The sequence below is a fragment of the Cryptomeria japonica genome, chromosome 4 (assembly GCF_030272615.1).
Source record: "Cryptomeria japonica chromosome 4, Sugi_1.0, whole genome shotgun sequence".
In the NCBI taxonomy this organism is placed as follows: Eukaryota; Viridiplantae; Streptophyta; class Pinopsida; order Cupressales; family Cupressaceae; genus Cryptomeria; species Cryptomeria japonica.
The window spans coordinates 527327208-527345011 of record NC_081408.1 but is presented as its reverse complement, the minus strand read 5'-3'; the positions used below and the strand labels follow the sequence as shown (position 1 = coordinate 527345011).

At 34.8% G+C, this 17804-nt stretch overlaps 3 protein-coding genes across 3 annotated transcripts; 2 read left to right on the top strand and 1 right to left on the bottom strand.

Annotated features, from left to right (window-relative positions):
• Window positions 1-5583: 5583 nt before the first annotated feature.
• Window positions 5584-6492, bottom strand: LOC131875198 (uncharacterized). Its single transcript, XM_059219255.1, has one exon. The coding sequence runs from the start codon at window positions 6490-6492 to the stop codon at window positions 5584-5586; it is 909 nt and encodes a 302-aa protein (XP_059075238.1).
• A 2950-nt stretch (window positions 6493-9442) lies between these two features.
• LOC131068992 (serine/threonine-protein kinase STY13-like) lies at window positions 9443-10685 on the top strand. The gene has a single exon (XM_058004277.2). It carries the CDS (start codon window positions 9543-9545, stop codon window positions 10683-10685), a length of 1143 nt encoding a protein of 380 aa, XP_057860260.2. The 5' UTR covers window positions 9443-9542.
• A 5280-nt stretch (window positions 10686-15965) lies between these two features.
• On the top strand, window positions 15966-17187 carry LOC131068991 (serine/threonine-protein kinase STY13-like). The gene has a single exon (XM_058004276.2). It carries the CDS (start codon window positions 16022-16024, stop codon window positions 17126-17128), a length of 1107 nt encoding a protein of 368 aa, XP_057860259.2. The 5' UTR covers window positions 15966-16021; the 3' UTR covers window positions 17129-17187.
• The last annotated feature ends 617 nt before the right edge of the window (window positions 17188-17804 follow it).

The window sequence follows — 17804 nt, the reverse complement described above, 5'->3', positions numbered from 1 at the left end:
AGTTAAAAAGTAATAAATAATTATATTTATTTAATTATTATATTCAATTGAAAAAAAAGTAGAAAAGAATATTTAAAATTAACAATACTTTTATTAGAGATTAATTTCAAACAAAAATATATTTTATTTAAAGAATTCTAAATTAAACAATTAGAATAAAATTAATTATTTATTAATTTAGAATGAAAATTTGAACTATAATTAGTTTCATGTGAAGAATGTTTTTAAAAATAGAATTAAATATATTTTTGTTTAATAATGAAGATAAACATGACTAAAAGAGCAAGTAATTATTTAATTAGTTAGAAGTAATAATTAATTATACTTATTTAATTAGGCAGTTAGAAGTAATAATTATACTTGTTGAATTATTTTATTCAACAAAAAAAAAATTAAAAAATAATATTTAAAATCAACAATACTTTTATTAGAGATTAATTTATGTGTTTGAAATAAAATATATTTTGTTTAAAAAATTATAAATTAAAACAATTAGAATAAAATTAATTCTTTATTAATTTAGAATGAAAGCTTAAATTATAATTAGTTTTTTTTAATAGATTAATAACTGCAGAGGGGCAACACCCTTGTATTAATCAAAACTTGAAAAATACATAACTGGTTTAGAAAGAGTCATAGGGGGGAAAGAACCAGTAAGAAAACCCCCTACCATTGCTCCAACAGTAAATACAAAAAAGCCAGCCACGTTGGTCGAGATGCTAAAAAGCTAGGAGAAAACAATTAGAGGAGAAAAATGTCGGTTGAACCAAAGGCCTAAACAACATATGAAATTGAACAAGGAAATCAGGATTCTTTTGTATTTGAGTCTAGGTCCTCGGTATCGGGAGCAAGAGCAACAACTGCATCCAAAATTACCAGGCAATCATTCCTACAAGCTGCATGGGCTAATGATTCCGCTTTCTCCCAGGGGTGACGGTCATCATCTGGAATCCACTCTTCTCCATTGCCAAGCCCCCAAGAATTGCCTTCAACTTTGTCACTGTTGGCCGTAATACCAAGGTCTTCTCTACCCGAAAGCCCTTCCTCCTGGATATAGGTGCTTCGTTAGGAAGCCGTGAATTAGAGCAGTATATCGACAATCTTGCAGAGGAACTCTATATTTCTGGTAATAATAGGCCAGGAGGCTTCCAAGGCATTGAAGTCAAGAGAGATTACGATCACCATTTTCTGCACCTCTGCACCATTTCCCAAACTCATATAATAATTTTTGGGAAAGGGCAATCTAAGATTGCCATCAAAATTATCCAATACTACATCAATTTATTCAAGAAAGCGATGCTCAAACACCATTTGGGTGAGAAGCTTCGCCCTTTGCTTGCTAGTCCCCATATAGAGCAACATGGCTAGGAAGAAAGTCGAGATGTCTGCATTAGCTTTGTATCTATGGTATGCATTAAGGAATTCCTCCCCCAAAATTCTTTTAACATAGTGCAAAATTAAAGGGTGACTCGAGGAGAGAACCGATTGCAAACGCTTATTAGAGATTTTGCCTAGGAATGCCATCTGATGACAGGTTGCCTCCAACAAAAATAGTGTTTCCATTGTAAGCAACAGAGCAAGAAATTGGAAGAGTTTGATATGTTAAAAATAAGAAGGTCATCCTTTATTTATCTTGCTAGCTCATAAAGGTTGAGGAGCTTGAGGGCTTAGCTAAGTGAACCAAATTTCTTTGCACAAACAAGGTACATCTTAAGCATGCCACCTTAATCACAATTGATTGCCTCTTTGATATCAGCTATTGTCTGGCTTTACCGTATCTAAAAGTAATGATGCAAATTAGATATCTTCTGACAACATCTAAACCAGAGCTTGAGTTAATGACCCTGGTGGGATCATACTACCAAAACCATAAAGAATACTGGCTGGGGATAGTCAAGAGGCCGGTAAGAAAACATTTCCTATAAGAACTACCAACCGGTAGGGGCCAATGCCGTCAGGGGCACAAACATCCCTTCTTAGAACAAGATCGGATGTAACACTTCAGCCATAATAATCACCATAATCAAAATGTAGATGTGCCTCCATCTGAACAGGGTGTTTGGAGAGAGAACCGAATGCAGCCACTTATCAGAAATTTGCTAGACAATCATTCTGGCAGCATCAACAAAGGCACCAGAGTAACTTCGAAGAGATCCTAAATCAGAGTGTACAAATTACTAGTTGGGGGGAAAGGTGCAAGAGGCCTATGTAAACAACGACAATGCCAACAGGTAAAGACTAGGTAGCCGGGACTAATACCCCTACCGGTAGGAGCCAGAAAAACCACCATCAAAGGGAGACTCATACTCGGTAAGGGTACACCCCTGGTTTGTACTCCCAACCGGTAGAGACCAAGCTTCAGGGAACCAAAGTGGTTCATTCCTCTGCCAAAATAAATGCAACATTAAACCATAATAATTGCTATTTTCAAGATTTATCTATGCCTGAGCTGAATTCCCGGATCAAGACCATCGTCTGCAATTACCATCTTAGATAGTCTGTCTGCATTCACATTGCCTTCTCTATAGCTATGGTTGATCCAAAAATCTTCAAAGGTCTCAAGAAAACCCACCATAGGTCAAAGCCATAGGTTGAGATGCTAACTGGGGTTATGGTTATTACGAACAACATTGATAACATTTAATGAATCACCCTCCAAATGGATTCTTTCTATCCCCAACTCAGCCCCCAATTGCAAACCTCTTAATGCCGCTCAAAATTCAGCCTCATTGTTAGTGGTCAGACTGATGTCTTCAGAAACTTCCTTAATGCAGATGCCTTCAGAATCTCTAACACAACATCCAATACCACTACGCCCCAGATTCCCTGCAGAGGGACCATCGAAGTTAATCTTATGCCACCTTGGTTCTGGGGCTTCCCACTTAACATTCAATCTTGGATTAACTAGTATCTTAGAATTACCATTACCAAAAAGCGAGGGGATGGTCAAATTTGGGAACAAAAGCTTTAACTTCCAACCCCGGTCAGTGTATAGATTCTTTTTTAGTGATTTGGACTTGGCCGCTTCGTTCAGGAGCTCAACCAGGCGGTTCTCAATTTTCCCACAGAGGGCTAACTGGCCCATCTCTTTATCCTAGAAAATTATTCAATTCCTTTCTTTCCAAATTTCCCAAATCATTAGTGAGGGAAGGATAACAAATAAGTCCCCAAATAACACCTTGCATTTTGATTTAGGCCATATTAGAAACCAATCATCCAAACCTTTCGGAAAAGGGCATACTAGATTTAACTTACCCAAAAAATGCCGCCAACAATTGCTGGAGAAATTGCAGTGTAGCAAAAGGTGATCAATTGTTTCCTTTTGATTCTGACATAATACACATCTACCAGGCCCATTAATACCTAATTTAAGGAGTCTTTCATTGGTTAAGATTTTCCTCTGAAAAGCCATCCAAGCAAATGAACTTGCTTTAGGAAGAAGATGTTTGTGCCAGAATAGCCTAACTGGCCAATCCTTCTTATCTACTACAATTTCTTTCAATTTATAGCCAAAACATACCTTATACTTACCATCTGAAAAGCCACACCATCTAATGATGTCCTCATGTGAGGATGGATGAATAATTCAATTCTTTAGATTATCGGTAAGAAGGTCTTTCTGATTTTGGGCTAAAACCAATGGGTCCAGAGAGTTCCAAACCCATTTGTCCATACCATTCTCCTTAATTGAATGAACATAATCACAGACCTTGTGACCCCAAAGATGACAAGTTTCTCTCATTATAGGTTGAAGAACGGGGTTATGACACAAGGCTTCATTGCTACTTTAAGAATCCAGCCAGAAGGATGCATTCCTCCCATTTCTAACATCCCCAGTGACCTGATCGCTAATGATCTCTCCGCACTCAAGAATAAAATTCCAAATGGCCGAGCCCCTAGGAGGGTTGGTAACTGTGAGAATCCTTTTAGGCTTAAGTGAGTCCATATATTTGTGTTTCAGGATTCTTGTCGATCTCTAATTGCCACCTCTACAAATTTCCCACACCAATTTTACACCCATAGCCAAATTCATAATAAAAATCTATCGAATGCCAACACCTCCAGCATTTTTTGGCTGGCTAATTTTTCCCCAGGCAATAAGTGGAAACTTCCCTTTATCATTCGATCCATTCCAAAGGAAATTTCTCATTATGGTGATTAACTCATCTTCTATGGCAACTGGTAGCTTCATGCAAGCCATGGAGAAAACCGGTAAGGTAGAGAGGACTGATTTTATCATAGTAAGCTTGCCGGAAGATGATAACCACTTTCCTTTCCAATTTTCAAGCCTAACTTTACATTTCTCAATAAGATGTGTCCAATAGCAAGTCTTATTGCGGCCACTAAAAAGAGGAGTCCCAAGGAATTTACCTGGAAAGTTTGCCACTCTTAAATTAATGATTCTTGATAGGACAACTTGCATATTCGGCATCGTGTTGATAAAGAAAACTTCAGACTTGTTCCAATTGATTGTTTTGCCCGAAGCCTTGCAGTAGTCATTCATGCATGTATTTATTATCCTTGCCTCTCTTCTGCTAGAGGCTCCAAAAATAATAGTATTATTAGCAAATTGCAAGTGGGTTGAATGTTCAACTCCTGTAGCCACAATGACACCCAGCCAATGACCATCACGGTGAAGAGATTTAATCATCCGACCTAAAGCTTCAGCCATAATTATAAACAAAAATGGCGACATAGGGTCCCCTTGGTGAATGCCTTTTGTTGAAGGGAAGAAACCATGAGATGAACTGTTAACCAAAAATGAGAATTTTGGGGTTGATAGACAATTCTTGACCTAAGTGATCCATTCATTACAAAAGCCAAATTTCCTCAATACTTTTACAAGAAATTCCCTGTCCACCATATCATGGGCTTTCATGATATCCAGCTTTAATATCATACAAGAAACTTTAGTCTTTCTAGCGACGTGGAGGGTTTCATGAGTAGAGATGATGCCTTCAACAATAGAGCGACCAGGGGCAAAGCCACTCTGTTCATCTGAAATAATATTTTTTAGAAGAGGTTTCAGCCTGTTAGCAATGATCTTTGTTACTATTTTGTAAGCTGGTCTAAAATCACCCATTTGCTGAGGGTTCTTCTTTTTTGGTACTAAGGCTAGAAAGGTATGATTGATGGCTCCCAGCATAGTCATTTTTTCCTGGATTCTTCTACCGCTAGGTGCAAATCCTGGGCAATAATGTCCTAGAAATGCTGAAAGAAGGCCACGAGAAAACCATCAAGGCCTGGAGTCTTATCAGGATTCAACTGGAAGATAACTTTCCCGACTTCTTCTAAGTCAATAGGTTTGAAGAGCTCTATATTGTGTCTTTCAGTAATTAAAGGAGGGATTGTGTCTAGAATTGTGTTTCTTGCTTCTTGATCATTCTGACAATTTCCATTCATCAGAGATTCAAATTGTCTTACTTCTTCTCGGGCAATATCCTCATAATCTTTGACAATACTACCATCCAATTTTACCACCTCCGATATTCTGGACCTACTACGATTGGCATTAGGCAATCTGTGGAAGAACTCGGTATTTCTATCACCATCCTTGAGCCAAAGTTCTCTGGATTTCTATCTCTAGTGAATTTCTTCACGCTGAAGAATTTCATTTAGCTTAGACTTGAGAGAGCTTTCCCTTTGGAAGAGTACTTCATTCATGCCTGACTTAATGACAAAATTGGAAAGATCCTCCAGTTCTGCTGTAACCCTGAGTTTCTCCATATGGATGTTTTGGAACTGACTCAAATTCCACTCTTTGATTTTGATCTTAATATACTTGAGTTTCTTATTTAGCTTGAACAACCTTGATTTGTTTCTGAGAACCGGTTCATTCCACAATGCTGCTATCAGATCATGTAGATCTGGCACTCTAAGCCACATCAACTCAAATCGGAAAGGATGGCCACCCTCAGAATGTCCTAGAGACACATTAAGGCAAATAGGGAAATGATCTGAACCTATAAGGGGTAGAATAGTTGATTCAAGAATAATATTTTGAGCTAGCCAATCACCAGCCACCAGAAACTGGTCAAGACGTTCTGCAATTTTAGTGAAACCGGTATGCCTATTTGTCCATGTAAAGGTACCATTCTTCAGGGCAACATCCAATAACTGATTCTTATCAACAAAATCCTGGAAATCTTTCTGATCCATACCAATCCTCTGAATACCACCCTGCTTTTCATTACTTGCCAAGATAGCATTGAAGTCGCCTGCAAACACACAGCTGTCCATAGTGATATTTTGGAATATGTTTGACAGGAGTGCCCATAGCTCACGTTTATCATTAGTAGCAGATGGTCCGTAGACATTAAAGAGATTGAAACTCTCATTTTTGCATAAACTAGTGACTAGACAATGCTGCCAATATTTATCTTCACCAAGGAGAGTGATTTGAACATTCGAAGGGTTCCAGATTATTCCCATTTCACTAGAGGCTCCCTCGGATGGCCTCAAAAGACCTTTCCATTGTTTCCATACTTTCATTTTTTTTTTCAATCTTAGACTGACTCTATTTAGTCTCCTATAATACCCAAATATCTCCCTTAGTCTCATCAATCTGGCACTTAATTAAACACCACTTGTCAAGGGCATTAAGGCTCCTGACATTCCAGGATAGTGGTTTCATGGAGCCTGGGGAAGGGGGTTCCCCTTCCCTAAGTTAAGCTTGGATTTCCCATTAGCTGCACCTACGATTATCAACATTGTTTTCCTTGATTTGCGCCCCTTTTTACCCTTTGGATGGAAGTTTGGTACATTAATATGTGACCTAGACTTCCCAAACCCTTTTGCAGTATCATCCATTATAAGGTTGGCAACCGGTGCAATATCTTCTTCCCATTCCGAGGCAGAGGAAACAATTTCTCCTTCTTCCAAGCCAATGGTGAAGCCTTTCTTGCATGGATCATCAAGGGTGGTTGGACCATCTGGCAGAGGGGGAGTAATCTCATCCTCCATCATACTAAAATCACCGGTCTTATTGGGTACTAAGGAAAGAGTAGCTGCAAACTCTGTTATAATATCCTTTTGAAGGGTTTTAGCATCTTCCAAAAGATTTAGTAGAGATTAAGCACTTTCACTATTGGCAAAAAGGGCTTGTTGATGGCTAGACATAACAAGAGGAGAATAAACAAGATTATTCTTTTCCATCTCCTTCATATTGACCGCTGAGGATTGCTCAACATCATTTGCTTCTCGATTTTCTGTATTCTCCTTGACTAACTTCATGTCAACCGACTTAGATTGAACACAAGCACAACTTTTAAGGATATGGGTCGATACTTCACAATCAAGACCTATCTGCTCCCTTGAAAAGCATTTGGGGCAAAGGTGCAACTAATCTTCCCTGTTAATCCTTTGAATCCATACCTCTCCGACCCCAATAATTTTGACTTCTTTTGGGATTTTAGAGATCTAACTGGTATTAATACATATCCTAATAAAGCTACCCCACACCCTATCCTCTAGAATATCATCTACAAAAACAAAAGTGCCAAGCTCTTTGTAGATATCTTTTATTATCTCAATGTGCCAATAGTCCGATGGGCAGTTATATGACCTTAACCAGACTGTGTTTTCTGGAAGGGTATGGAATCGGGGATTAAAATTTGGTTTCCAATCAATGATATGCACCCCAATCTCGTCCAAAGTATAAGGACCTTTATTTTTAGCATTAAACATGTCCTCATATTTCATAAACTCAATAAGACAATAATCATTTGGAAGGACATTAAAGTTAATGTTCTCCCCCCATTGCGATCTACACCATTTCTCAAAATTTCCCCTTAACCATTTGCCACCACCCCATTTGGTAAAGAAACATAAATCTTGAAGATTTGACCTAAACAAATTAATCTTATTATCATCCAAAATAACAGTGGATCTCGAAGTTTTCCTTACCGGTTTGTGGATGGTTGGATGAGCCGATGGATTGTATCTTCGCCAATGTTCATTTTTCCAAACTCGATCCAGATTAGATCGCTGGTTTCTAGCTGTGGCAATGGACCGCCAGGCCTAAGCATGATCGACGCACGAGGTTTTGTCTTTCCTAAACCACCCATTCCGAAATTTATTAGGGCCGTTACCCGGAGGGGGTTTAAAACCTTGCCTATGACAATTATGGATGTTAAGTTTTCTTGACTTCGATATAGAGGGATTAGGTTTTAAATTTGACTTCCAATTGTGCACCAAATCAGAAGCAAGAAGCTTCGCATTTAGAAACCAACCATCGTTGCTCCATGAGAAGCCATTTTTCTTCCAAGCCTGCAAGTTTATTGGCCTGAGATTACTATCTGTGTAGGGGTGACTAGCATCTGATTTCCTCTGTGGTCCAGGATCCCTGCTACCTCTCATCACATGATTAGGTACATCCACCTTTCATGATCGACTTGGGGATTGATCTTTCCATGCTGTTATTTTGAGCACTGGTTGCTTGCCGATTGTAAGGTTCTGTATTGTTTCAATTGGAAAAGCTTCATCCGCTTCATCGCTCCAAGACCTGAAATTCCCATGACCCTTGCCAAAGATCGGAGCCCCAACAATTTGCTCGCTGGTTTGAAGCCTGCTGTTGCCGCTGCCACTGTCGTATTCGCCACCTTCACTCACCATCCTGCTAACTGCTACTATCCTAAATTATAATTAGTTTTATGTGAAGAATTTTTTTTAAATAAAATTAAATATTATTTTAGTTTAAATTTTGTGCATGAATTTAAATATAGATTAAATATAATTAGATATCATCTACTAATGTAAATTATTTTAATTTAAAAATGTGTACATGAACTCAAAATTGAATTATAGTATCTAAATTGTGGATTGTCAGATTTGTGAAGAGTATAAACCTGTAACCTAAACTTGTGAAGTAAATACTTTGTTTGAGTGAATTAAGTATGATGATTAATTAGTTAAAAGTAATAATTAATTATATTTATTTAATTATTGTATTCAATTGAAAAAAAAGAATATTTAAAATTAACAATACTTTTATTAGAGATTAATTTATATTTATTTGAAATAAAATATATTTTGTTTAAAGAATTCTAAGTTAAACAATTAGAATAAAATTCATTATTTATTAATTTAGAATGAAAATTTAAACTATAATTAGTTTTATTTGAATTTTTTTTTTAAATAAAATAAAATAAAATATTATTTTAATTTAGATTTTATGCATGAATTTAAATATAGATTAAATATAATTAGATATCATCTACTAATGTAAATTCTTTTAATTTAAAAACTGTGCATGAACTCAAAATCAAGTTATAATATCACAATTGTGAATTCTCAAATTAGTAACTGAAAATAATAATTATTTATTTAATCAGGGTTTAAAATTAGATTTTGGGAAGTTGGATTTTGACTCAAGTTCTTCATGATCCATCTCTATAAATGCTTGGACCGTATCTCCTATGAATCCATTCCACTAAAACTCTGTTCTGGGTAGTCGTAGCAGCTGGATTTGGGGTTTTTTTCTTTTTTTGTGCTTCTGTCGATTGAGCTTCTGAGCTGAAGAGGATCAAAACTCTACTAAAATAATGGAGAAAGATTCTGAAATGAAGACAGGGCAGGTGTTTGGAAATCGGGTGAATATTGGTGAGAGCTCCCAGAAAAAAGAAGGATTTTTCAGGGCAGACCAGATTGATCTGAAGAATCTGGATGCTCAGCTGGAGAAACACTTGAGAAGGGCATGGACTATGGAAAAAAAATCTAAAAGAGCAAAGGAGGAATGGGAAATTGACCTCAAGAAACTACTCCTAAAGGGTAAAATAGCCCAAGGAACTTTTGGAACTATATACAGAGGAGTTTTTGATGGGCATGATGTTGCAGTGAAAGTTCTTGACTGGGGAGATGAGGAAAGCAGAAGAGCAGCTGAGATGTCTGCATTTCTACAAGAAGTGGGTGTATGGCATAAGTTAGACCACCCAAATATAACAAAGTTTATAGGCGCCTCAATGGGTTCTTCAAGTACATACCTTATGCTCTGTTCTAATGACACTGAAACTACTTTCAGGGCTCCATCCAATCACAGTGTTTCTTGTGTTGTTCTGGAGTATCTTGTTGGAGGAACACTGAAGAACTACCTTATAAAGAACAGGATCAAAAAGCTTGATTTTAATGTTGTGATCCAGTTAGCATTGGACATTTCCAGAGGGTTAAGCTATCTTCATTCACAGAAGATAGTTCATAGGGATGTCAAAGCAGAAAACATGCTGCTGGACAGAAGTGGGAGTGTGAAGATAGCAAACTTTTGTGTAGCGCGTGTTGAGGCAGAAAATCTGAGGGACATGACTGGTACAACAGGAACACTTGGTTACATGGCACCAGAGGTCTTGGATGGGAAGCCATACAATAGGAAATGTGATGTTTACAGCTTTGGGATCTGTCTATGGGAGATCTACAGCTGTGAAATGGCTTATGCTCATCTCAGTTTTTCAGAGTTTACAGCTGCAGTTGTCACAAGGAATGTGAGGCCAAAAATTCCAAGGAGTTGTCCCACCTCTCTAGCAACTGTTATCAAGAAATGCTGGGATGAAAATCCTGAAAAGAGGCCAGAGATGGATGAGGTAGTTGAATTGTTAGAGAAAATAGATACACGTAAGGGTAAAGGAATGGTTCCTATGAGTATAGATCAATTTCATGGATGTTTCTGCAATTTATTTAGTCACCATGGTCGTTAATGTACCTCTGCATACACACAATGCAAAGGCTTATTTAGCCACCTTTACCATGTAAACTAGTTTATTGAGAGCATGATTTTTTCATATTTTGCTTGGTTGGTTTGACATGTTTTAGTTAGAACTTAGAAATGATTAAAACTTGATTTGTGTAGGCAATAGTATATGATTCTTCTTTCCCATTGAGATCCAAAGATCGTGTCTTTTTCTAGTCTGGTTTAGATGAAATAGACGTTAGATCTGTAGCTGTATTCTGGTGAATGTTAAATCTGAAGAAATGCATGATCAATGTATTCTGGTTAGTATGCATTTGTTTGTAAATTTGTAATAATTAAAGTTGATGATTATATAAAGGTATTTTAATTTATTGTATCTATTTTTAAAATTGTTTGCTGTTAAGAGGCATTGCTTCAAATTTTTATAGGCAAGTGTATGTTTTCATTTGGTCAAAGATTACTTACAAAAAAAAGTGGAATAATGATTGAAGGCAAATAGGTAAGTATGCAAGAATGCGTAAGATAGTGTATGCTGATGTATGTCCTCATAGAGAATCGTGAATGCTGTATGACAATGCTCTCCAGTGCATATCAATAAACTAAAATTCATTTTTACCATAAGATAATACACAAATATAATACACAAATATATCCACAAATATATCAATAAACTAAAATTCATTTTTACCACAAGATAATACACAAATATAATACACAAATATATCCACAAATATATCAATAAACTAAAATTCATTTTTACCACAAGATAATACACAAATATAATACACAAATATATCAATAAACTAAAATTCATTTTTACCACAAGATAATACACAAATATATCCACGTAGAATGTTTCTACCTAGTAGCTTACCCCAGAGCTCCTCTCCCATCTCCACAATCCAATAAACCCCACTAGTAAATATTACTACTTCCAACTACTCATCAATGGATGATTTCAATGTCTACTCCTCACCTATTTTTAGATGCATTATACTTCTCTTTAATCTTCTCATAGGAATGAATCTTAATCATGTTGTTAGCTCTGAGGATGGCGTTGTCTTTTCTCAAGTTGTTTTATTGTTATTTTGTTATTGAGGACTCTTTTTGGAGAATATATATTATGTTTGTAGATTTATATAGTAAGCATTAGATTAGTCATTGCCTAAGAAATGGGACTCCTAGGGAGATATAATTGTTGTTAGATTGCAATACAAATATCTTAATATCTTGACGATTTTTTTCATTTCTATATAACTCATTATTAATGGAGATAAAAATCATGTAATATGGATTTGAGGTTGTGGATTTGAATGTGTGTGCACGCGTGTGTGAATACAATGGGATTTCAAAATGGCTATGCTTATTGTGTGGTGAATTAAATGTGTTGGAAACTATTTTTTCGTTATTGTTGTTAAGTGTGGAGATATTGTACATAGTGGCTATTAAAGATTATTTTGGAGAATGTTTGAACTTTAATCTTTATATTTAGATATTAGGTTGAAGCAAGATATAATTGGTGTTTTGTATGATAAAGTGTGTCATCTCTTGGTTGGAGATCTTAACTTTCATGTGTGGATGAAGGATATTTTATTTGTTTGAGAAATGATGGAGGATATATGGTCTTTGTCAAGATGGGGTTACCTTAGTAGATATTGTGGATGATTTAATGAAGTGAATGAGCAAGGTGGAGCTTAGTTGATATATCATGGTCATGGTAATTTTTTTCTTAGTGATTAGTTCATATTTATTGGTTTCTCTTTTTCTCTTGCAAGGTGTATCACAAGTAGGAGAATTTTGTAATTGGTTTGTGTACATCATAAATTCGTAATGTTGTTTATTTTAAAAATATATCAATTATGTACCTACATGGAAAATGGCGTTTCGCTTTATAATTTGTATAAATAGAAATTGTAATTAACACTTAGTGTCATGGCAATTGCTAGATGTGACCACATGGTAGTTATAAGGTGTGTTCAATGGTTACTTTAGGATAAGATCATGAAGAATGTGAGCAAGGTATAGAATATAAATCAAGGAGGATTTTTAGACAATGCATGAGATCACCTTGCAAAGTAGTGAATATGTAAGAGATTTTGTTCCTTGATTAGGAAAAAAAATTGCTCATGCTTTTAGTCGATGGTACGGGAAACTACCCCTACTTTCTAGTTTGGAATTTTCCTCTATATATTAGATGAATATGTTGTTGGTTATAAGAGGCATATGTGATTGTAGGATTATGATGGGATTTCTGACATAATTGATTTCTAAGCTCTCATGGTTTTAAAATTGTAGTAGGATTATGGATGTATGCATTAGATGATGATAAATTGTTTATAAGTTAGAGACCATATGCTAGGGATGGGGAAGCTGGGTCAAATTCAAAATTTAGTGGCTAATGGTTTCCTCATTCTCTTGATAGAATATTTATAATATGATAATGCGTTATATTCTCTTTGTTTCTTTGATAGTTCATTGAGTGTGCTTTGGAGTCTAATTAGTTTTTGAAAGATTTTTCTATGATATACTTTATGTTATATTTTTTTTTATGTATATAGCCTATTGCATTTATTCTTTGAATTGGTAAATGTAGGAGCTACATACATTAATTTCACTGGCATAGTTTCCTTTTAATGCATAGTTTGTTGGATTTAAAGAAACTTTCATGACTAAAGACATGGAAGATTCAAGAGACATTATTTAGAATATATATGAATATGAGAGGTATATCTCTAAGTTGGGGATACAATATTAAATTTATCCTCAAATAAAGTAAAATCTTTTCTTTCTAATGATATAAAGGGAAAAAATATAGTCTTATATATCCACATAAAGAACATTTTCATGTTTCAAGGTGGCGTGCCAAATAACTTCATGAATTTTAATGAATTATCTACATACTTTTATTCTCTTTGTGAAAATTTTGGTTGATAACCCTACTATTATTCCTTGACCTAAGATTCATTGTCAATATTAGCATTCAAACATTAGTAATCTTGGCACATGTGTATTCTTTTATGTAGATGGAGTGCATGTAGTATGAGTGAACATTTTTATCATAAATGAGGTCTACTTCTCATCAATGATAATGTCACTGATCGTGATAGAAGCTATATAGCTCATTTGTTGTGTTATTCAAATATTTGTAACATGACATCAATACTTTATAACATTTCATTCAATATATTAAATGTGCTAGTTAGTACTTAACTCTAGAATCCTTTAAACTTATCTTCTATACAACTTGATATGGGGTTTGATATGATAGTTTTGAAGGCTGTATACCTTATGAGACAATTTAAGTCTATAAAAACACTTGACTATTGATGTAACAACATCCCAAGCATAACATTCTTTTATGAATTGCTTGAGAGTTGATATGGAGAAAGAGACACAATGGATCTTGAGCTCATGTCAAGTGTTTAATTCACCAACATGAACTTATAGATAACATCATATAGAATGCAAATTATGCAATCATTGATTAATGTATTAGCTATTTTAGTGATCATGAAGAATATCTAGTTACATGATATGTACCAAATTATAGTTTTGGGAATACAAAGGTGATCACACCTCCTTACTTGGAAGTAAATCTTATAAATTTATAAATTTATTTATGAATGTAAACATATGCATGTATTTGGATATTTAACAATATTTTAAGTTTGTGTTTGCATATATTGATCATTCTAATCCTTGTAGTTGTCAAAGTGGTGTTACAGTATCAATATATTAGGAGAGACATTTGTTGGATTTAGGTGAGCATTATTGTGAAGAGGGAGAAATGTAATGATAAAAATAAGAAGGGTGATAATAAAGTGACACGTGAACTATAAAGAAAGGAGAAGATAATAGATGAAATATAAAGCAAATAGTGTTTTTTTTGTTTCAAATATATTTAGAGGAGAAGAAACATATTTATCAAGGGTTTTGTGTGGAAGAAGGTTTAAATTGTAAAAATTGTGGAGTTCACCAAAACATAATGTAAATTTGAAGTTTTAATTCTTTAGATTATTAGTGCTTGTGCAGATTAATCAAAATAACAAATATATTTACTTTAAATTCATAATCGAGGAGCGTGAAGATAATGTAAACAAAGAAAATACTATTTTATTAATTCAAGAGCTAGGTTTTATATAAATAAACTAACTTAGCTACAAAAAATATTGAGGAAAAGACACACGTCTTTGATTTAAGGGTAAGAGTATAATAATGTAGCGAGGAGTGGAAAAGGACTAAAATTATGATTTATAGATTGTTTAAATTTAATTTTGAATAGAAGTCTATCAAGTTGTAGTGGTTTTCACTATAATGTGGTCACAATCATACTAACATTGTAGCAACCCAATACAAAACTAAGAAGCATGCAAAATAGTAGTAACTGACCTCATGAGCTGAAAATTATGAATCACGATGGACAAAATGATCTGGATGCTAGAATCAATGAAGTATAGAAGATTATTATAGTTAATGTTGATATGGTGATTACCTAACAACAACACTATTAAGGTATGTCAAGATGTGATGTTGAATGGAACAAGTATCGGAGAAGGTGAACAAGGTTTGACTGTGAAGAGTATAGACCTATAACTGGAAGTTGTGAAGAAAACACTTTGTTTGAGTAAAATAAGTACGATGATTAATTAGTTAGAAGTAATAATTAATTATGCATGCTTGTTAAATTATTGTATTCAATTGAAATTAAATTAAAAAATGAGATATTTAAAATTAATAACATTTAATTAGATATTAATTTATATTTAATTAAAATAAAATGTATTTAATTTCAAATAAAAAAGTTTATCAAATTAAAATATCTTGAAACTTGTAATATTTAGATTTTATTCATTTCATAAAATTTTATTGTTAGAATTCAAAATTAAACAATTAGAATAAACTTAATTGTTTTTTTAATTAAAATAAAAACTTGAACTATAACTAATTTTATTTAAAAGATTTAAAAAAAATTGAATTAGATATTATTTTATTATTACACAAAATTGTTTTAATTGAGTCAAGTTATGCATGAGTTTAAATATTAACTATGATTTCTTTTATCAATAAATAGAATTTTTTTTTTAGTATTATATGAAAACAGATCCTTACGATATAATTAGATATTATTTTATTATTGCAAATCTTTTTAATTTAATTGCTGTGCTTGAACTTAAATTATAATATTTAAATTAGGAACTCTAAAATTAGGAATTATCATTACATCCCAAGACCTATAAAAGTCTATTCTTGGTAGTCGCGACTCGCAGCAACTAGATTTGGGTTTTGTTTTGCTTTTCTTGATTGAGATTCTGAGTTGGACAAGATCAAGACTCTGCTAAAATAATGGAGAAAGATTCTGAATTGAAGATTGGAAATGGGGTGAATGGTGGTGAGAGATCCAAGAATAAGGAAGGATTTTTCAGGGCAGACCAGATTGATATCAAGAAACTGGACGCCCAGCTGGAGAAACACTTGAGCAGGGCTTGGAATATGGACAAGGAATCTAAACGACCAAAGGAGGAATGGGAAATTGACCTCAAGAAACTACTTCTAAAGTGTAAAATAGCCCAAGGAACTTTTGGAGCTGTATACAGAGGTGTTCTTGATGGGCAGGATGTTGCAGTCAAAGTTCTTGATTGGGGAGATGAGAAAAGCAGAAGACCAGCTGAGATATCTGCACTGAGGATTGCATTTCTACAAGAAGTGGGTGTATGGCACAAGTTAGACCATCCAAATATAACAAAGTTTATAGGTGCCTCAATGGGATCTTCAAGTTCTAATGATGGTGGAGCTACTTTCAGGGTTCCATCCAGTCACAATGCTTGTTGTGTTGTTATGGAGTATCTTTCTGGAGGAACACTGAAGAACTACCTTATAAAGAAGAGGAGAGAAAAGCTTGGATTTAATGTTGTGATCCAGTTAGCATTGGATATTTCAAGAGGGTTAAGCTATCTTCATTCACAGAAGATAGTTCACAGAGATGTCAAAACAGAAAACATGCTGCTGGACAGAAGTGGGAGTGTGAAGATGGCAGACTTTGGTGTGGCCCGTATTGAGGCTGAGAATCTGAGGGACATGACTGGTACAACAGGAACACTTGGTTACATGGCACCAGAGGTCTTAGATGGGAAGCCATACAACAGGAAATGTGATGTTTACAGCTTTGGGATCTGTTTATGGGAGATTTACTGCTGTGAGATGCCTTATGCTCATCTAAGTTTTGCAGAATTTACATCTGCAGTTGTGAAACAGAATCTGAGGCCAAAAATTCCAAGGTGTTGTCCCACTTCTCTAGCAAATGTTATGAAAAAATGCTGGGATGCAAATCCTGAAAAGAGGCCAGAGATGGAAGAGGTAGTTGAATTGTTAGAGAATAGAGGTAATACACGTAAGGGTAAAGGAATGGTCCGTATGTGTATGGATCAACCTCATGGATGTTTCTGCTTTTGATGGCCCCCGGTCATTAGTGTAATTGTGCATACACAGAATGGAAAGGCTTATGTAGCCACATTTACCATGCAAATTACTATTTTTTTTTTCATATTTTGCTTTGTTGTTTTGACATGTTCCAGTTTGAAATGATTGGAATTTGGCTTCTGTACACATGAATTAGAGTCTGGTCCAGATGAATATTCTTGTTTTCCATTGGCAATCTTCAAACTCTACAAACTTCTTAATCAATACAAATTATTGAAGACAATAGGTAAGCAATACAAAGACATCTAAGATAATGTATTGCTCTCATTACGTTTATATGAATGTATTATAAATACTCTATGACAGAATAGTCATAGAATTCAGGAAAAGTCATGGAATACCAAATTGTTTTATGACAGAATAGTCATGGAATGCAGGAAAAGAGGAACCTAAGAGGGTGTCTATTTTGATTCCATGCAAGACTATCATGCTTGGACTTCTCTCACCTCTACTTCTATTTCTCACCATTTTTACTATTTCCAGCATGTGTGTTCCTTCCAGGGTAGTGGGGGTCTTAATTATGGTTTCTCACCTCCAAGCATAGGCTCGTCATACTACATTAATGGCATGACTGTAATTTTTCTTATCCCCCCCACCCTTTCCTTAATTTCAAGTTATCTCATGCGTGACTAAGAAAAATTTCCTACTA